The sequence below is a fragment of the Dryobates pubescens genome, chromosome 36, assembly GCF_014839835.1.
Source record: "Dryobates pubescens isolate bDryPub1 chromosome 36, bDryPub1.pri, whole genome shotgun sequence".
Classification (NCBI taxonomy): Eukaryota; Metazoa; Chordata; class Aves; order Piciformes; family Picidae; genus Dryobates; species Dryobates pubescens.
Window position 1 is genome coordinate 5,893,952 of NC_071647.1, and position 20,330 is coordinate 5,914,281.

A 20,330-nucleotide genomic window follows, 5' to 3' on the forward strand; every position below is an offset into this window, starting at 1 on the left:
AAGGACCAACCCCCAGCTGGCTCCAACCTCCCTGCAGGGAGTTACAGAGAGCAAGAAGGTCTCCCCTGAGCCTCCTCCTCTCCAGGCTAAGCAACCCCAGCTCCCTCAGCCTCTCCTCCCAGGGCTGTGCCCCAGACCCCTCCCCAGCTTTCTTGCCCTTCTCTGGACACCTTCCAGCAGCTCAACCTCTTTCCTAACCTCAGGAGCCCAGAGCTGGACACAGGACTCAAGGTGTGGCCTAAGCAGTGCTGAGCACAGGGCACAAGGACTTCCCTGCTCCTGCTGGCCACACTCTTCCTGCTGCAGGCCAGGATGCCCTTGGCCTGCTTGGCTCCCTGGCTCCTGTTCAGCTGCTCTCCACCACTACCCCCAGGTCCCTCTCTGCCTGGCTGCTCTCAGCCACTCTGCCCCCAGCCTGCAGCACTGCCTGGGGTTGCTGTGGCCAATGTGCAGCCCCTGGCACTTGGCTGTGTTCAATCTCCTGCCCTTGGCCTCTGCCCATCTGCCCAGCCTGGCAAGCTCCCTCTGCAGAGCTCTCCCACCCTCTAACAGCTCAGCTCCTGCCCCCAGCTTGGTGTCCTCTGCATAGTACACAAAACCTTGCAAAACGTGGCTGGGAACACACAGGGGAGGAGGTGGTCTTGCAGCTAAGCTGGGAAGCTGGAAGAGTGGAACCTTCACAAGGGGAAGGGGTGGTGGGTGGGTTGGTTATTTTTGGGTGTGTGTGTGTCTCTTTATTTTCACCTACAGCAGAAGATATTTACACAGAAAGCCACCAGAACGAGTACCACCCAGAAAGGAGCTGGCAGTAAAAAATGTTATTGCAGTAGACTACAAACTGTAACCTTTGCTTTGTTGCTTGGGTTTTCTTTATATATGAGCTACAAAAAGCAGCATCTTCTTGTTTTACAGAGTTCAGTGCAATTCTTTACATTAAAAACAAAACAACCCCAAGCCCCCTCCCCCAAACAAAACCAAAACAAAAAACCTTCCCCCTCCCCTCCCCCCCCCCCTCCAAAAAAAAAAGAGAAATCCTATAAATTAAGAAGGAAAATCAGCAGTGGCAAGAGAGGGAAGAGAGAGAGACACCTGACAGACCCCCCCCAGCCACTCACACCCCCCCTGCTCTGCCCCTCTGTATTGCTTCAGTTCCTAAGGGATTGCTCTTCCCTCTCTCATCCCAGTGCCTCTTTCCCGACGCCACAGGTGGAAGCCACTGATGGTTTTTCCTCCCCCTGCTCTCTCTGCTCTCAGAGCCCAGACTGAAATCCCCAACCCCTCTCCCCCCCAGCCCTCCACCTGCAGGAGACAGAGGGAGAAGGGGGAGAGCCCTGCGCGCACGCAGAGCTCCTCTCTGCCTTTGCTTCCTTCCACCTTCGCTGCTCGCAGCAGGGAAAATCCCAAGCGTGCAGCCCTGGGGTGCCAGGAAGCCTCTGGTAATGCCTTCAGACCTGGCCCAGCCAAAGCAGAGTGGCACTGCCCTTTGTCACCTCCTGGCCAGAGCCCCCCAGCTGGCAGCTCCTGACCAGCTGGCTGCTGATGCCAAGCCAGAGTCGCTCTTGCTGACTGTTTTAATTAGATGAACTCATTAACAGGGTTTGGAGAGACCTATGAGTGAGCATGAAACCTCATTTAGCATCAGGCAGGAGGAAGAAGACCAAGTGTAAGAACCCAGTGTAGGGGGGGGGGGACAAAACCAAACCAAAACAAAAAGGCCTTTCCAAGTGCCTTGCTGGTCTAGAGCTGCAATGATCCTTCCAGGACAGCACTGCCACAGGCATGGAGGTGTCAGGGACCGAGCCAGCCCCCAGAGTGGATCCACACCGCCGCCTGCTGCCACCCAGCCCCTCCAGCCTTCGGCTTCTTTGGCTGCTAAAGAGTGAAAGGAAATTCTCCGGCCTCACCTGCCCGCTGGACCAACTTCAACCCCTGCCCACAACTCAACAACATTTCCCCTTTCTCCAAGGTGAACCTGGTTATTGTCCTTCATGTGCCGTGACTGGGGGGATGCTGCAAGTCCTGTCCTGAGAAGATGGGGTGCAGCAGGGGGTGGAGGTGCAAGGCCGTGGCGGCGGCAGCGGCGGCAGGTCGGGGGGCCAGGAGGGTCGGGTACAGGGCGTGAGGAACGGGGTGGAAAGTGAAGGGGCCCGGGTGGATGGCGGAGGCTGGAATGATGTGGATGGGGTGGCTGGCCAGGAAGGTGGCAGGGTGCCCGGGGATGATGGAGTGGGTCAAGTGGGACAAGGAAATGGGCGTCAGGTGGGGCTGGGGGATGTGGTGGACCTGAGCGAGGGGCTGGGGGTGCGGGTGCGGGTGGATGCCGATGGCGGCGGCGGCGGCGGCGGCGTGGTGCTGCAGGATGGCGTGCTGCACCGTCGTGATGGACGTGGCCGAGCCGCCCGCCGGCTGCTGGATGTGGATGGGCTGCAGGGCAGGCGCCGCCGGGGCCAGGGCCGCCGCCGAGGCGGGGAAGGTCTTGACCTGCTTCGCCAGCAGCTGCTGCTGGATGTGCTGCTGGGCGGCCTGCTGCAGCTTGCTGTACTTCTCCATCTCTTCAGGGGTGAAAGTGATGGGCTGGCTCTCCAGGGGCGCCAGGGAGGAGTCCTCTCCTTCCCGGTCCCCTTCGATGCTGGGCTCCCCGCTCTGAGGCACGTAGCCAGGAAAATGCTCAACATCTGGGACTAAGGGCATCATGCTGGTCTCCACCGGGCCCGGCTGGCTGCCCCCATCCACAGCTTCCAGCCCGTCGCCGTCGCCGGGATCCGAGAGGAAGCTGTGCTGCATGACCAGCTCCCCGGAGCCGAAGCACTCGGGCAGCACCGGCGCCTCCAGGGGGATGGACGCCACTTCCGCGTTGGCTTCCTCACGCTTCTGCTCATCCAGGGGCTTGTCCTGCATCACCATCACCACGTCCTCCAGGAGGGACTGGCCCGCCAGCTGAGCCTCCTCCGTGCCTTGGGAGGCGTCCTCCGAGTCGGACAGCTCTGGCTCCTCGCCCCTCTCCAAGCCCGACTCCTCGTATCGCTTGGCGCTGGGTTTCCGCACGGTCGGCAGCTTCCCGATCAGGGGCAGAACCGGTTTGTTGCCTAAGGAAGGAGGAAGTTTGGGGCCAAAGTAGCCCTGGGGAGGATCTTTGAGCTTTATGCCCACCTTGTTTGCCCCTGCCAGCATCTCGTCAGTGACACATGGCTTCTTCTCCACCTTCCTGGACTGAATCTTCTCCAGGAGGAGTTTAGCAGTGACAGAGTTCCTCTCCTCTGGGCTGCAGTCCCCTTCCGAGACCCTCCCCGTGCCTGAGCTGCTGCTGTTCTGCGAGAGGGAGCCAGACCCCTTCAGGTCCTCCCCTTTGCCATCCTCTTTCTTCAGGGCCGAGCCCTCGCCCCGGCCTGTCCGGAAGTAGTGAGGAGACTGCGAGCGATAGATCTTGGACCTGATGAAGTCCCTCCTCCCCGACCGCCTCTCTTCGGGGCTCTCGTGGCCCCTCGACCCCTTCCGCGACAGAGATCTCTGCGAGTGGCTCCTGGTGCTGCGGCTCCGGTCCCTGCTGTAGCTGCGGCTCCGCTTCCAGCTGCGCCCCGTGCCGCTGCGGCTCCTCCTCTTGCTGCGGCTGCGGCTGCAGCTGCTGCTGCGCGTCCTGCCCCGGCTCCTCGTGCGCGACCTGCGGCTCCGGCTGCGGCTCCTCGACCTGCTCCTGCTGGAGCTGTAGTCGTCTTCCGACGAGGAGTACTTGTGGCGCTTGGACCTGTGGTTGGAGCTGTTGTAGTCGGAGTCATCCTCCGAGTCGTGGGAGCGCTTGGAGCGGCACCGGGAGCGGTCGCTGTAGTCGCTGTAGCTGTCGTCCGAGTAGCTGCGGCGCCGGCTGTAGCGGCTGTGGGCCGAGGAGGCGTCGTCGGAGCTGCTGGAGTAGGACCTGCGGGAGGAGCGGCGGCGGCCGGAGCGCGAGCGGCTGCGCGAGGCCTCGCTGCCCGAGTCGTAGTCGTCGCTGTACTGCGAGGGGGACTTCTGGCGGCAGCGCTTGCGCTGGGAGCCTTCGTCGCTGTCCTCCTCGCCGCTGCTCGGCCGGCTCCGGCGCCCGGCCCTGCCCAGGGAAGGGCCTGAGCAGCGTCTCCTGGGAGCGGGCGGCTGCTGCAGCTCCGCTTTGTGTTTCTTGCCGCCGTGCTCCGGGCAGGAGTTGCTGCCCTCCTCCTTCTTCCCGCTGCACCCCTCCTCGGCAGACAGGGACTTCCTCTGGGACTCCTGGGAGCAGCGCTTCTTCCGCTGGGAGTGGCCGCACTCCTCGGGCAGGTCGGCTTTGGGCGCCCGCTCCGAGTCGGCCGAGAGCGAGGCTTTGCCTTTTTTGTGCCGGCGTCTCCTCCGCTTCTTGGGTTTCTCCTCGCCCGGGTCGCTCTTCCGGCCCTTCTCCTCCGCCTCCTCCTTGTGTTTCCGTTTGTGTTTGCCGGACTTTTTGTGCTTCTTTTTCTTTTTGTGTTTGTGGGATCTGCCAGACTTGCCCTTACTGGGAAGGCCTTTCCCGCTCTCCTCCCCCTCCCCCTTACTAACACCGGCCACGGCGGACTCCTGCTTGCTCTGGGAGCTACAGGAGGACACGGATTTGCTTTCCGCTTTGAGGGCAGAGCTGTTAGCCGTGCTTTCTGCCTCCTTGGCTCTGCCGGCCTCACCAGGTTCTGCATTCTGAAGGCTCTCTTTGCAAAGCCCCCCGGGCTCCTTGGCTCTCTCTGCCCCCCCTTTACCTTTCGCATCTTTGTTGCGGGACAGCTTGAAGTCGAAGTAGAGAGGGTTACAGCTGTAGGAGACCGACGGCTCTGCTTTGGTAAAGATGAGGAGCTCTGAAGGCCACTGCAGAGTGGTGCTCTCATCTTTACTCAGAACGGGGAAAAAAGGTCCTGTTGGGTGCTTTGGTCCTTTAGAGGCATCTCTGCAGCCTGGGACAGGCTGAGCGGCCTCTTTAGCAGCGTCTGGCTCGGGGGCATCGCTGGCTGCAGGCTGCTTGCTGCCCTCCTGCGGGCTCACATTCTCTGGGGCTTCTTTCGGCTCCGTCTTGCTCTGCTGAGCTGCGGATTCAGTAGTGCTCTGCTCCTTCTGCTGCCCCCCGCTCTCGGCAGCCTTCTCTGGGTGCTTGCCAGGTTTGGGTTTTGGAGAGCTGCCCTTCCTCGCTTCGGGGCTGGGCTTTTTGTTGGCGTTTTCAGCTTCCGTCTGCTCCGTGGCCTTCATGAAGAGGAGGAACTGAAAATTGGGCTTGACTTTGCAGTGGGCTGGGGGGATGTAGTGGTAGTATTCCGGCTCGACTGCCGTTGGTCCCTCTTCTCGCCTCATCTTTTTGAGCTTCGATAAGGTAGTGGCCAGGGAGCCACCGTCTTTGTCGTGTTGGTCATCTTCCTCCCCCTTGCCATCAGAGTTGGTGGTGCTCTCGCCCTCGCCAGACTTCTGCAGGCTGCCCGTGTCTGAGGACCCTCTCTCATCAGCTTTTGCTCCATCTGCAGAGCTGGACTCGTCCACGTGGTCCTTGAAGACAGAGGCGATGGTCTCCAGCTTCACCGGCGTCTTCTTGGCAAAGGAAAAGGAGACGCCGATCTTCTGCAGCGGAGTGCCCAGGGTGCTCTTGATGCCAAAGCTGATGGCTTGTGTCGTCTGGAGGGGCATTTGGCTGGGAGCGAGGCTGCCGCCCGCTTGGCCAATGCCTAGGAAACCTCTGTCCATAGGCAGCTCCGAGGCCTGGCCAGAAGCTGTCTGGACGAAGGAGCTGCTGTTGGCTGCGGAATCCTCCTCCTCTCCACCTTCCTCATCCACAGCCACCGTGGTGGTTCTGAACATGGGGCCGCTTCCAGGAGCGCTGTGTGAACAAGGGAGGAGAGAGAGAAAAGCTGACTGCCATCTGCACACCTCTGTGGTGGGAGTCATACCTCACCTACAAGAGTCCTTTCTGCACTTCAAGCACTCTTGTGTCAGAAATACTTTGCATTAAACCAGCATCACACAGCCAGAGCAGTGCTGTGATGCTACGGAAGATCTGAAGGTAGTGCTGGACAAAGCAAGCTGGGGATGCTCTGTTTCAGTGAATTCACTCCTACCAACACCACAGCATGAGGCCAACCTTTTTGCCCTCCAAAGCTGTGCAGGATTAGAGGAGCAAGAATGCCAGTGCAGAATCCTTTCAAGAGGATGGGGCCTGGCTCTTGTCAGCAGTGCCCAGGGACAGGGCAAGGGGCAAGGAGCACAAACTAGAACCCAGAAGGTTCCATCTGAAAGGAGGAGAAACTTCTTTGGTGTGAGGTCGCTGGAGGCCTGGAGCAGACTGTCCAGAGAGGTTGTGGAGTCTCCTTGCCTGGAGAGATTCCAAACCCACGTGGCCATTGTGACCCTGGGCAAGCTGCTGTGGATGCCCCTCCTTTAGCAGGGGAGGTTGGACTGGACGATCCCCAGAGGTCCCTTCCAATCCCCACCGCACTGGGATCCCGTGAAGGGCTGCAGTCCCCCCCAGGACCCCTTCAGGCAGCCATGCTGCAGGGTGCTGAGGGGTGACCCCCACTCACCACTCCGGCTGCCGCCTCTGCTCCGCCAGCTCGTGCAGACGCCGCAGGGCTTTCTCCTGCTTCCTTTCATCCTTCCGTGATCTCGAGGAGACATTGCGAGCAAACTCCCTCTGCTTCAGATCTTTCAACCTCTGAGGCAAACAGAAAGCAGGAGGGGATTAGAGAGCAGCAGACTGCAGTGAAGTGTCCGAAAGCATCTCTCTGCTGCTGCAGCGCTGGGGAACACGTGGCAAAACCCCTCCCCAGCAGCATTTGGTGGGCTAGGATGGGAGCAGGAGCATCTTAGCTCGGCAAACCCACTGGGGCAGACGTGACTGAGCTGCTGGGAGGATGGTTAGGAGACAACTGCTGGTCAGCTTTTTGGCTATGGCCTTCAAGCCTGGGCGTGTGCATTTCCAATCGGCAGGACCGGGACTCTCTTTAGCATGGTACAACAAAGCTGATTTCAAAGCAACAAGCAACTTCTGGGAGGAAAAAGGGGAGGGAAGGGGGGGAGGGAACCAAAACAAACCAAACCAAAACAGAACCAAACAACCAAAACAAACCAGGACTCTTGCTGCTCTTGCAGGGTGCGAAATGTACTTGGGGACAGACAGCACAGGACAGACTCTCAATAGCATGGGGCTGAGGAGCAGAAAGGGATTAGCTGGTGCAAGAGTCACCCAGGTTACTTTTTCCTCTTACAAAAGCAATGTACAAGTTACATTGGAGAGAAGGTGCCCCCCCCGAAAGATCCCCATGCAAGTGGTTCCAAGTAAGCAGAAAAGAATCAAGAACACAACATACACCACAAAGAGTTACTCTGCTTTCCTGACAGTGGTTCTGAGATGGGCTCTCCAGAAACAAGGTGTTCTGAAAAGGCAGTGGTGGGGAGGGGGTGCTGCAGGGAGAAATCACAACCACTAAACCCCAAAAGAATCTGCTCCTGAGAGGAGGGAAACCCAAGCCCAAGGGATTTCAAACATCACTGAGGAAACCTCCAGCTCCAATTCCATCACAAATCGAACATCTGAAGACTTCAGGCAATGTTTGAAAGTCCTTGTCCCAAACACCAGGAAAAGAGGCTGCTGTTTGTCCTCTGGACACAAGGGAAGGCAGTTTCTGAGTGCTCTGTGCTTTGAGTGACAGAAAGCAGCAAAGACAAACCTCTGCCATCCCATGGGAGTCCTTGGCCTGGTTGTTGGGGGCTTTTTGGTGCACAATTCCAAAGCCTTTCCAAGGGCCCAATTACAGAGAGCAGCATGTGCCCAGCTGTGGGAAAGGCTTTTGAGGCACTTCATAAGGGGCCTGAAAGGCTGAGGGTACTTAAAGCAGTAGGGAAAAAAACCTCTCAGCCAAGGCAGCCAGGAGGTGCAGGCTCTGGGCAGCCAGGAGGGGGACTCAGAAGCCACCAAAGGCTCTCTGGGCAGCCAGGAGGGGGGCTCAGAAGCCACCAAGGCTCTCTGGGCAGCCAGGAGGGGGGCTCAGAAGCCACCAAAGGCTCTCTAGGCAGCCAGGAGAGGGGCTCAGAAGCCACCAAGGTGCTCTGGGCAGCCAGGAGGGGGGCTCAGAAGCCACCAAAGGCTCTCTGGGCAGCCAGGAGGGGGGCTCAGAAGCCACCAAGGTGCTCTGGGCAGCCAGGAGCAGGGCTCAGAAGCCACCAAGGGATCTTCTGGCTGCCTGTCTGAGGGAGCAGAGCTGAACTGGGACAGGAAGAAAGAGATCTGCAACCTAACCCCAAATGAGAGGAATTGAATTGCCCCAATGTAAAGAGAACATTGCTTTGTGAAACAGGGTGGAGGGGGAGAGGTGACAAGACAGAGAGGATTCTCTTACCTAATCCTATTTGCTAAATGCAGTTGAGCATGACCATCAAAAAAATAATGGGGTGGGGGGCTGGGGAGAGGGGAGGCAGAGGAAGGACACACAGAGAAAATCAATGAATGAGAAATAATCAAATTACAGCTACAGACACTAGTAGAAAGAAACTCACTCTTGTGATCTGGACTCCCAAATTAGAAGGGTTTGCTTTCACTAGATCAGCTGAGAACATCACATCACAAAGAGAAAAAGAAAGTGAAAAGGGAAAAAAAAAATATAACAGGAGTGGAAAAGAGAAAGAAAACCAAAGGGAAAGGAGGGGGAAAAAAAGGCAGCATTACTACCCAGGCAGCCCCAGCCCTGGCAGCTGCTGCAGGCAGCAGGAGCTGAGCCACAGCAAAGCTCCAGGGGGAGGTGGGGAGCTGAGGGGAGGCTGCAGGAGAGAGGGGAACCACAGCCACACACGGACACAGCAATGATCCCACCTGGACCACAGAGCTACTTCATCACCAGGACAAGTAAAGGGCTCAGGAGGGTTTGTGGTGGATGTGCAAAAAAGAGGCAATTTGGGTGGGTTGGTTGGGAGGGGAAGGAGAGAAGAACTCAGAACCAAACCAAAGGGGCTAAGCAATGCCATCAGCTTTTTTTCCTGCTGATTTCCAAAGCACATCTAAAGCTGCTGCAGGGAGTTCAAGTCACCAACAGCTGACAGAACTGTTTAACTGGGCTTGGATGCCAAGGCCCTGGATCCCTCACCCAGCTGGAGAAAACCATCTCAGCCAGCTATTTACAACAGAGCTGAACTGTGACCTTCAACTGCCAGAGAGGAAGGTGGAACTGGGCACCCACCCCCCCAACACCTCCCTGTGCACTGCAGTCACAGAGTGGTGAGGGCTGGAAGGGACCTGTGGGGATCATCCAGACCCATGGAACAGGCTCAGAGACAGTTGGTAGCAGTGCAGCTCTGCCTTTGTTGCCATGGCCAGGATCAGATGTCCAGTGCCTTAATGCTGCCCTTTGGGTGCCCCTGCTGCCCTCAACCTCCCACCCTCAACACTTAGAAGTGATGAAGCAAATGAGCTGCCCTGGTGTACTGCAACAGCCAGCCACACTCACACCTGGGCCTTCACAGACCTGAGGAATGGTGAGGGCTGGAAGGGACCTCTGGAGATCACTGAGCCCAAGTCCCCTGCCAAGGCAGAGTCACCTACAGAAGGTCCCTCAGGAACACAGCCAGGTGGATCTTGAATGCCCCCAGACATGGAGACTCCACCACCTCCCTAGGCAGCCTGCTCCAGGGCTCCATCATCCTTAAAGAAGTTCCTCCTCCTGTTTAGATGAGCTTCCTGTGCTCCAGCCTGTGCCCCCTACCCCCTGTCCTGTCCCTGGGCACCCCTGAGCAGAGCCTGGCCCCAGCCTCCTGCCACCCACCCGTGAAGTATTGCTCAGCACTGCTGAGCTCCCCCTCAGGCTGCTCTTCTCCAGACCAAACAGCCCCAATCCTCTCAGCCTTTGCTCAGCACAGATGTTCCAGGCCCCTCAGCAGCCCTTTGCTCAGCACAGATGCTCCAGGCCCCTCAGCAGCCCCTTGCTGTGACCTCTCCAGCAGTTCCCTGTCCTCCTTTAACTGGGGAGCACAGAACTGGACCCAGGGCTCCTGATGAGGCCTCAGCAGGGCAGAGCAGAGGGAGAGGAGAGCTTCAGTCACCCCTGGCCACACTCTCCTTGGTGCCCCCCAGGATGCCATTGGCCTTCTGGGCCATGAGGGCACACTACTGGCTCATGGGCACACTGCTGTGCCCCAGCACTCCCAGGTCCTTTTCCCCAGAGCTGCTCTCCAACAGCTCAGCTCCAGCCTGGGCTGATCCATGGGGCTGCTCTTCCCCAGGTGCAGGACTCCCTACCTGCTGAGAGTTCATTCCTCCCTAGCCTGGGGGAAGCTGCTGTGATTTCACAAAGCTGACTGTAAAGGACTGAGAGACCTCAAGGCTGAGCCAGGGGCCAGAAGGGGCTGGCTGGGTAAGCACAGGACAGAAAAGCTGCACAGCTGCAGCCTGCCACCTCCCTGGCAGTGTCAGAGTGGGGACACTGCAGCTCAGCATCTGTGACTGACCTCAACTGAGGCTCCTGCTGTCAGAGGCAATGTCTCAGGGCTGCAGGGAGCCAAACTCCACACAGCCTGGCTGCACTTCTACATAAATGCAGCCTGGGGAAGGAGGAGGAGGGACAAGCCCAGGCTGCTCCCCTGCAGCCCCCAACCACCACAGGGGCAGAGGCAGCTGGTTAGTGCTGAGCTTTGAGCATAGCCACAGCTTCTCAGACTCCCCATCAGAAGCTGTTCCCTCCCAGGGGATAAGCAGTTAGCTGCTGCTAGGCCCAGCCTCCTCCCCAGCCCTAACTGGGCTGAAGCAATCAAGAGCCTGATGCTGTCCTCAGCAGTGAGGGGAGGGCAGGGAAGCAAGGAAATGCTCTGCAGCACACTCCAGGCCTGAGCCTCCCCAGAAAGCTGTTTGAACTCCCATCTATTTAAGCCAGGCTTACACTAAAGAAGTTTCCACCTAATCCTCAGGCAAGCTTCATTATTTTAATCCTCCAAAATCTCTAAATGACTTTTTGGGACCACAGCAATTCTGTGTGGCTGCTCACAGAGGCTGGACAGTGCTGAAGGGAGACTCCCACAGCTGCCCCTTCCCACCCCCACCCCATGAAGGTACCGAGAGAGGAGTTTCAAGCAGAGCCACTCACTCCACCACAGAATGGCCTGGGCTGGAAAGCACCTCCAAAGGTCACCCAGTCCAACCCCCCTGCAGCCAGCAGGGACATCCTCCACTAGATCAGGCTGCTCAGAGCCTTGTTGAGCCTGACCTTGGCTACATCCAGGCATGAGGCCTCAACTACCCTCCTTGGGCAACCTGTTGCAGTGCTCCAGCACCCTCATGGTAAAGAACATCCTCAGGGAGCTTCTCCCCCCACCAAAGGAAGGAAAAGAAGCCCTGGGAACTCCTCTTCCTGGGGTGAAACCAGCCTTTTCCAGGCTTGCCACAGCGCTCAGCAAGCCCATAATGCCTGCCAGGGGATCAGAGCCCCCAACCTGCACTCAATCAAACCTACAGCTTCATGCTACTACAGGATTTACAACCCAGGCAGCCTTTTCCCCTCCCTGGCAGCACGCTCTCTGAGGGAGCAGAAGGCTTCTCTGTGCAGCAAGACATTCACCAACTGGAGCTGACAGCCACCAGGAAGCCAAGAAAACCTTTTTTCCTTGCTGCTTAACTCCTCCAGCTGTAAGAAGGGCCACAGCAGCAGGGCCACCAGCAGCAGGGCCACCAGCAGCAGGGCCACCAGCAGCAGGGCCACCAACCTCCAGCACTGTCCAGATTCCAGCATGCCAGCAGCAGCACTTTCACCACCTCCCCCCTCTCTCCCCTCAGCTGGGGCTCCATGAATTGCTCCAATCTGTGGTGGGTGGCAGCTAAGAATATTTGCAGTCTGCAGCCCCGCTGCTAACAAGAAGTCCCTGCCCTGGCCTGGGAGAGCCAAGGGAGCTCTTCAGGATCAGCTTCCTGTAAACCCACAGCTCCCTCAGCACTCCAGCACACAGAGGCTTCAGGAATGGATTATCTGCCCATCACTGCATGGCTCAGGAGGGGCCAAGTTGGCAGAGGCTGCCATTACCTCACGACTCTCTCCAAAGCGGCTTAAAGGAGCTGCAGTGCGGCAGCCTGGCAGGGCCCCAGGCAGGGCAGCTGGCTCAGGCAGAGGGGACAGGCAGGAGGCAGGAACTGTCCTGCCACAGAAGAACTCAGCCCAGGCACTCCCAGGAGGGGATTTGCTAGTGAGGGGGTGCTGGCATCGAGGTAAGAGCCTCCCAGTCCCAATCTGGAGGGGGCTGATTTTCAGGCTCAGGGCAGCAGAAGCACAGAAAGACCTTCAGGTCCTACCAGACCCTAACCCCTTTCCCACCAGACCCTAACCCCTTTCCCACCAGGCCCTAACCCCTTTCCCACCAGACCCTAACCCCTTTCCCACCAGGCCCTAACCCCCTCCCCACCAGGCCCTAACCCCCTCCCCACCAGGCCCTAACCCCCTCCCCACCAGGCCCTAACCCCCTCCCTGTAGACAGCTGCTAGACCACATCCCCAAGCTCCCCATCCAAACAGCTTTGAAACCCCTCCAGGCATGGGGACTCCACCACTGCCCTGGGCAGCCTGGGCCAGGCCTTGGTGATCCTTTTTGTGAGGAAATTTTTGCTCATGTCCAACCTAAACCTCCCCTGGTGCAACCTGAGGTCATTTCCTCTTGCCCTGCCACTGCTTCCTTGGGAGAAGAGATCAACCCTCACCTCAGCCCAGCCTCCTCTCAGGGAGCTGTAGGGAGCAATGAGGTCTCCCCTCTCAGCCTCCTTCTCTCCAGGCTGAACACCCCCAGCTCCCTCAGCTGTTCCTCCCCAGCCCTCTTCTCCAGACCCTTCCCCAGCCTCTCAGTGTCCTTCAGGGAGTCAGAAGCCCAAACAGCAGCAAATGGCCTTGCTCAATTTAAGGTGACAAAGCCACAGAGTTGTGCTGAGCTGAGCTGAGGCTCTCTCTTTGCCTGAAATTGTCAAGCAGAAAGAGATTTTGAGGTGCTGGAGGGGGCTGAGAGAAGGGTAAAGCAGCTGGTGAAGGGTCCCCTTGCACTGGGCACTGGTGAGGCCATACCTTGAATACTGCCTTCAGTTGTGGACATTGAGAGGCTGGAGCAGGGCCAGAGAAGGACAAGCTATGGAAGGGTCTGGAGAGCAGGGCTGGGGAGGAGCAGCTGAGGGAGCTGGGGGTGTTTAGTTTAGAGAAGAGAAGGCTGAAGGGAGACCTCATTGCTCTCTCCAGCTCCCTGAAAGGAGGCTGGAGCCAGGGGGGGTTGGGCTCTGCTCCCAAGGAATGAGTGACAGGATAAGAGGAAATGGCCTCAAGTTGTATCAGGGAAGGTTTAGGCTGGACAGTAGAAGAAGCTTCTTCACTGAAAGGCTTCCTAAGCCCTGGCACAAGCTGCTCAGGGATGTGGTTGAATCCCCATCCCTGGAGGTGTCTAAAAGAGGCAGAGATGTGGTGCTGAGGGCCATGGCCTAGCCCCAGCCTTGGCAGAGTTAGATCTTAAAGCTCTGATTCTTCAATGAGAAACCTGCTTTAGGAGACCTGATCCTTGATGACAAACCTTAAACTGAGGAGACCAAGATCCAAGCAGGGTGAGGTTTCTGGCCTGGTTTGAGGTGGGCTCAGGTGACAGCACAATCCCACTGGAGCCTGCTGCTCCCCTGCCATTGCTCTCTCTCCCTCTGCCAGCCCCTAGGAACTCAAACACCACTGAAGGACTTTTCACTCCCAGCCAGCACACTGCTGCCTGACTCAAGTTTTGCTTGATTTGATTGCCACAAAAGCTTCTGGCAGGGATCTGCAGCCTCAGCTAAACATCAGCTCAAGGGATGGAAGCCTTCATCATTTCATGCAGGCCACAGCACCAAGCCCTGCTCAGCTTTGCTGCTCAACATTCTTGGCACACTCCTCAAGGAAGTGAGAAGAGCAAGAGGGGAAAGGGCACCCAACTGCAGCTTGATTCCATCTTCAGTGCTTCCCCAACAGCTCCTTTTCAACTCAGCACAACACAGCAGGTGTCCCCACAGCCCAGATGACCCAGTGACACCACCCTGCCTGCCTGCCTGCCCTCTGGGACAGCACCCCCACTCCTCATCACCACCTCCAGGCCTCCTATTGAACACTCCCCATGCAGAAATGCTCTCCTCCCAGAGAGGAGAGCCATCAGCAAAGGAGCAGCTGAGCAGCTAAACAGATCAGAGAGCCACAGAATGGGTTGGGTTGGAAGGGAGCTCAAAGATCATCCAGTTCTAACTCTGCCACAGGCAGGGACACCTCCCCCCAGCCCAGCTTGCTCAAGGTCTCATCCAGCCTGGCCTTCAACACCTCCAGGGAGGAAGCAGCCACAGCCTCCCTGGGCAGCCTGTGCCAGAGTCTCCCCAGCCTCACTCTAAAGAATTTCTTCCTCCTCTCCAGTCTCAGTCTCCCCTCTCCCAGCTCAAAGCCATTGTTCCTTAGCCTGCCACTCCCAGCCCTTGTCCAGAGTCTCTCCCCAGCTCTCCTGCAGCCCTTCAGGTCCTGGAAGGCTGCTCTGAGGTCTCCCTAGAGCCTTCTCTTCCCCAGGCCTAACAGCCCCAACTCTCCCAGCCTGTCCCCACAGGGGAGGTTCTGCAGCCTTCTGATCATCTCTGTGGCCTCCTCTGGAGCCTCTCCAGCAGCTCCAGGTCCTTCTTGTGCTGGGGGGCCCAGAATTGGAGGCAGTGCTGCAGGTGGGGTCTAAGCAGGGCAGAACAGAGGGGCAGAATCCCCTCCCTGTGCTGCTGCTCTCCCTGCTCTGGCTGCAGCCCAGCACACAGCTGAGCTGTGGCACCTGGGAGACTCTTCAGTCCTCCAAACCAAGCTCTTACTAAAGACAGAAGATTTTGGGCAGCACAAGTCCAACTCTGCCCAAACCAAAAAGCTCAGAGGTTGCATTCAGAGTCCTCACCAAGCCCAGCAGTGACTGCTGGCAACTTCTGCTGTGCTTCACCAGATCCCTCCCTGCTCAGCACCAAAAGCACAGAATCAGATAATCAAGGCACAAAGAGCACTACCTGTGCTCAGTTCTTGGCTCCACCTTCCTTCCCCAAGAACCTCTTGATGGAAACACAATCCCTTTGTCCTTTCACAAGGAGGATCTGTGCTGAACTGAATCACCTACACCTCCCAGGCACTTCCAAACAGCCAACACAGAGGCTGGAGCAAAGGCTGCATTTCAAGAGAGGTTTGTGTTCCCACAGCTACCCTGGCAAGAGTTCACACAGGAGCATGTTTGCTTTTCACACTCAGTTCAGCAGGTGAAGGGTTTTTGTTCTGCTGGGTCAGTGACTCAGGCAACAGCTCAGCCCATCACCAGGCATGCCAGGAGGAAGGAGTCTCTGAGCTCTCCAAGATCAAGTAAAGAACCCAGCAAAGGCTGCCTGGAATTGCTGCATCCCTCCCACAGCAGGCAATTGCCACTCTGACAGCTCTCACAAGCTGCTCCAGGGGCCACAGGTCAGAGAATCACAGAATGCTAGGGGTTGGAAGGGACCTCTGGAGATCATCCAGTCCAACCAATGCAGGATCACCCAGGGCAGGGCACACAGAACACATCCAGGTGGGGCTTGAAAGACCCCAGAGGAGACTGCAGAACCTCTCTGGGCAGCCTGCTCCAGGCCTCCAGCAGCCTCACACCAAGGAAGTTTTTCCTCATCTTGAGGTGGAACCTCCTAGGTTCCAGTTTGTGTCCATTGCCCCTTGGCCTGTCACAGGACACCCCTGAGAAGAGCCTGGCCCCCTCCTGACACCCACCCTTGAGATATTTGTAAGCATTGATCAGATCCCTCTCAGCCTTCTTTCTCCAGGCTTGACAGCCCCAAGGCTCTCAGCCTTTCCTGCTCACACAGATGTTCCAGGCCCTTCATCCTCACACCATCTGCTGGGCTCTCTCCAGCAGTTCCCTGTCTCTCTTGGACTGGGCAGCCCAGAACTGGCCACAACACTCCAGCAGCTGTCTCACCAAGGCAGAGCAGAGGGGGAGGGGAACCTCCCCTGACCTGGTGGCCACACTCTTTGCAATGCACCCCAAGGATGCCATTGGCCTCCTTGGCCACGAGGGCCACCAGGTTTGTCTGACATGGAGGCACAAGCTGGGTACAGCCCCAGGGGAAGTGCCCCACATTCATCTTCACACAAAGCTGACATCAACTGCTCTGTCTTGAAGGCAAAGCCCAACCTCCAGTTAAAGGCCCTTTTGGGTGCAGTGCCCTAAGGATATGTTCCCACTGTGCCTGGAGTGCCCTAGGGCTGCAGGAGCTCTTGAGCAGCTGGACATGGATGACCCAAGGGCTGAAGCACCTCTGCTGTGAGCACAGGCTGAGGGCACTGGGCTTGGTCAGGCTGGAGAAGAGAAGGCTCCAAGGAGACCTCAGAGCTGCCTTCCAGTACCTGAAGGGAGCCTGCAGAAGGCTGCAGAGGGACTTCTCATGAGGGTGTCTAGGAACAGGACAAGAGGAAATGGTTTGAAGCTGAGGGGGAGCAGGGTTAGACTTAGCTTAGGAAGAGGGTCTGCAGTACAAGGGTGGTGAGACTCTGGAACAGGATCCCTGGAGGTGCTCAAGAGGGGATTGGATGTGGCACTTGGAGCCATGGTTTAGTTGTCAGGAGGTGTTGGGTGACAGCTTGGACTTGATGAGCTCTGAGCTCTTTTCCAACCTGATTGATTCTGATTCTAGGTTTCCCAGAGTGGTTGTGGAGTCCTCCTCCCTGGAGGTTTCAAGGCCAGGTTGGATGAAGCCTTGGACAACCAAGGCTAGTTTAGAGGCGTCCCTGGCCATGGCAGGGGGTTTGGAGTAGATGATCTCTGGGATGCCTTCCAACCTAAGCCATTCTATGACACCACAGATGTGCAGGAAAGCAGCACAAACCAGGTCCACCTTCACAAGCAGGTCCCTCACTAGCTGCAGGAGATGGTTTTCTCCTGTACCTGATGCCAGGGCTGTGTGACAGAGGCAGAGTCCTTCATAACCACTCTGAATTTGCCAGGCTCAAGATCCTCCAGCTACAATCACAGAATGGCTGGGGTTGGAAGGGACCTCCAAAGGTCATCCAGTCCAAGCCCCCTGCAGTCAGCAGGGACATCCTCCACTAGATCAGGTTGCCCAGAGCCTTGTGGAGTCCCCATCACTGGAAGTCTTTAAAAAGAGCCTGGATGAGGCACTCAGTACCATGGTTGAGTTGATCAGATGGTGTTGGGTGAGAGGTTGGACTCCATGATCTCAAAGGTCTTTTCCAACCTGGTTCATTCTGTATCACCTTGAACATCTCCAGGGATGAGGCCTCAACTATCTCCCTGGGCAACCTGTTCCAGACTTCCACCACCCTCACGGTGCAGAACTTGTTCCTCACATCCAACCTAAATCTCCTTGGCATCTCAATCCACCCACTGGAGACCTCAGTGGCTTTCCAGGGCACAAGATGGTCTAACAGCTCTGGTCACAGCTTTCTTTCCAGCTGCTCACTGAAGGATCTTGAAGCGGTCTGAGTTTATTTTCCCCTCTTGCAGTGCCACCTGCACAGACTCAAGTTGCCTGGTTTCCCCTGGGCATTTGGTTGAGGAGGTTGAGCTGCTGTTCTGTAAAACACCTGCACTTCTCATCCCAGTGGCAGCCTCACCCCTAGGCCCTGGAGGGCAACACTGCACAGCTCCCCCAAGACCTCTGGGGTCCAACAGCCCAACGCTTTGCGAGAAGAAACTGCAGATGAGGCTCCCCAGCTGAGCTAATCTCGAAACACAGCTAGAGACTGGGTGCTGAGGGCCAGCCAGCCATGCCCAAATGCTGTGTGAAACCCAGCAGAGGCAGGAAATCAGAAGAGTCAAAACCTCCCCTTTAATTGTTTTGGTGGTTAAGAAGGTGGTAGGTCCAGAAATGCAGCCGGTAGGGATCAGTCCACTTACCTAGGGTCCCTGTTTCGCAATAATCCTGAGCTCCTCCCTGGAATACAAGACAGTGTCTTTATAACTGGGGAGCAAGAGAGGGATCTGAGGATGGAGCAGCTATGGACAGGGCCAGCCTAAGGCTGGCTGAGCCACAGAGGGAAGAAGCAAACACTTGAAGGTGGTGGGGAGGACCGAACAGCCAAACCGATGCCCTGGAGAGCTGCTCCCTGAGCCAGGGAGAAGGCAGAAGGCAAAGCTGCCTCAAGAGTCCCTGCTGAGAAGACAGAACACTGCAGACCATGACAGCAAAGGGGCTTGATGGGCATCACCTAGGGCACTGCAATGCCTCCTCTTCCCATCAAAGCTCACTGCTTAGCCTGCTTGGAAGAAAGCTTCATGGTTTACCTCAAGAAAAAGGCCTAAAACGCTACCGAACCTTTAGGCATCTTTGCCCTTCTTGTCCCAAGAGGCAAACCACAAACCATCCCTGAGCCAAGTGTGAAGACAAGGGAAGGGCTGGGCTTGTCTGTCTTTTTTTAGAGGCCCTTACCATGCAGAGCAGTCTGTCAGAATTGAGCCTGCAGGGAGTGGGACTGAGCAGGAGGGAGCTGGAGTGAAGGATGCAAACTGCCCCTCCTAGGCAGCTGCAAGTTCCCTCCCTGCACACTGACCCAGCAGGGTCACACACACATCCCCACAGCACAGAGAGCTTGACAAGCAATTTTTGGCCTCCTCTTTTCCCCTGAGCAAAGCATGATTGCTGCTTTGTTTAAATCCCTGTGTAACCAGAAATTAATGCTGGGTGAGGTAAGCCCAGCCTGAGGGCTCATCCGCTCCCAAGGCAGACAGCAATGCCTGTCACAATCAGCAGCAGCACCAAGCAACCCCCAAATCCTTCCTGCTGAGGAGGAGATTAAACCCACCCCTGTTGTGTCCCAAGCTGTTTCCATTGCAGGTCACCCTTCTTGCACCCCTGCTGATGAGTCCTCTTACACCAAGGAGGGCTGGCTGCCCTCCACAGGGCTGTTCCTCCCTCCACAGCATCCCTGCATTCACAGACTCACAGAGAGGTTTGGGTTGGAAGGAATCTTAAAGCTCAGCCAGTTCCAACCTCCCTGGCAGGGACACCTCCCCCCAGCCCAGCCTGCTCAAGGCCTCATCCAGCCTGCCCTTCAACACCTCCAGGGAGGGGACAGCCACAGCCTCCCTGGGCAACCTGTGCCAGAGTCTCCCCAGCCTCACTCTCAAGAACTTCTTCCTCATCTCCAGGCTCAGTCTCCCCTCTCCCAGCTCAAAGCCATTGTTCCTCAGCCTGGCACTCCCAGCCCTTGTTCAAAGTCCTTCCCCAGCTCTCCTGGAGCCCTTCAGGTACTGGAAGGCTGTTCTAAGCTCTTCCTGAAGTCTCCAGAGAGCCCTAACCCTCTCAGTCTGTCCCCACAGGGGAGGTTCTGCAGCCCTCTGATAATCTTGTGGCCTCCTCTGGACTCTCTCCAGCAGCTCCAGGTCCTCCTTGTGCTGAGGGTACCAGAACTGGAGGCAGTGCTCCAGATCCTCTCAGCCTTTCCCACCTCATGTCAGGCCCCTGATAATCACCCCAGGGTCTCAGACAGGAGCTGACACAACCATTCTGCACCAGCAGGCTGCAGGAATGTGACACCACCAGGTCCTCCACCTCTGATCTCACTGCATGCCTCTGCACTCGGGTTTCAGCCAAGCTGGTGGAAAACTTGCAGAGGAGGGCACAGCTCTCAGGTGTCACACCTGTGCCACCAGCTGGGCCAGGGCACTGGGCAAAGGGAGCTGCTCTGGCAATGAATTCATTCCTGCTCTTCATTCTGTCCAGCCCCAGCTCACCACACAACTCCAAGAGGCACTGCCCTGCTCGGTGCAGCGAGGCTCCCCTGGTGACCTCACCCTCAGCTCCCACACCCCAGGCTGAATCCACAGGGGACAGGAGAACACCAAACTCTGATGGCAGATTCCTGTCCTTCAGCTGCTGCTTCACTGCTGGCTTGCAGGATCCAGCACTCCACAGACATCCTCCAGAGCTCAGCAGCTTCGCTTTTATGATTGTGTTGTTAGAATTTATGAGCAGGAGTAACACAAAGCCTCCTTGGAGCAATTCCACCTCTCACAGCTCTGCCATCTGAGGCCCATTTACATCTCAGTTAGCAGCTCTGGAAAGGGCTCAGGCTGACACCTGAACTTCTGCTCTTCCCTGAGCAGCAAGCAGCACCCTGCAGGCACTCTGCTGTGCCCCTGCCTGGGGACAGAGGCAGTGCCACACAGATGCAAGTCACTACAGAATGGCTCAGCCTGGAACAGACCTCAGAGGTTATCTACTCCAAGCCCCCTGCCATGCCCAGGAGCACCTCTCAACCAGACTCAGCTGCCCAAGGCCTCATCCAAGCTGGCCTTGAACACCTCCAGGGAAGAGGCAGCCACAGCCTCCCTGGGCAGCCTGTGCCTGTG

The 20,330-nt window shown here is 57.3% G+C and overlaps 1 protein-coding gene across 6 annotated transcripts in view; it reads right to left on the reverse strand.

Moving 5' to 3' along the window:
- Positions 1 to 1,124: 1,124 nt before the first annotated feature.
- Positions 1,125 to 20,330, reverse strand: part of GPATCH8 (G-patch domain containing 8) — a 95,763-nt gene continuing 76,557 nt past the window's right edge. For 5 of the 6 annotated variants that reach the window (XM_054176978.1, XM_054176979.1, XM_054176980.1 and 2 more), the window contains 2 exons: positions 6,531 to 6,661; positions 1,125 to 5,830 (listed from right to left, as the gene is read on the reverse strand). In XM_054176978.1, the coding sequence (XP_054032953.1) occupies positions 1,987 to 5,830; positions 6,531 to 6,661 (3,975 nt within the window). In that variant the 3' untranslated portion in view covers positions 1,125 to 1,986. Of the gene's footprint in view, positions 5,831 to 6,530; positions 6,662 to 8,502; positions 8,577 to 20,330 lie in introns of those variants that run through there. The other variant, XM_054176984.1, reaches the window with a different exon arrangement.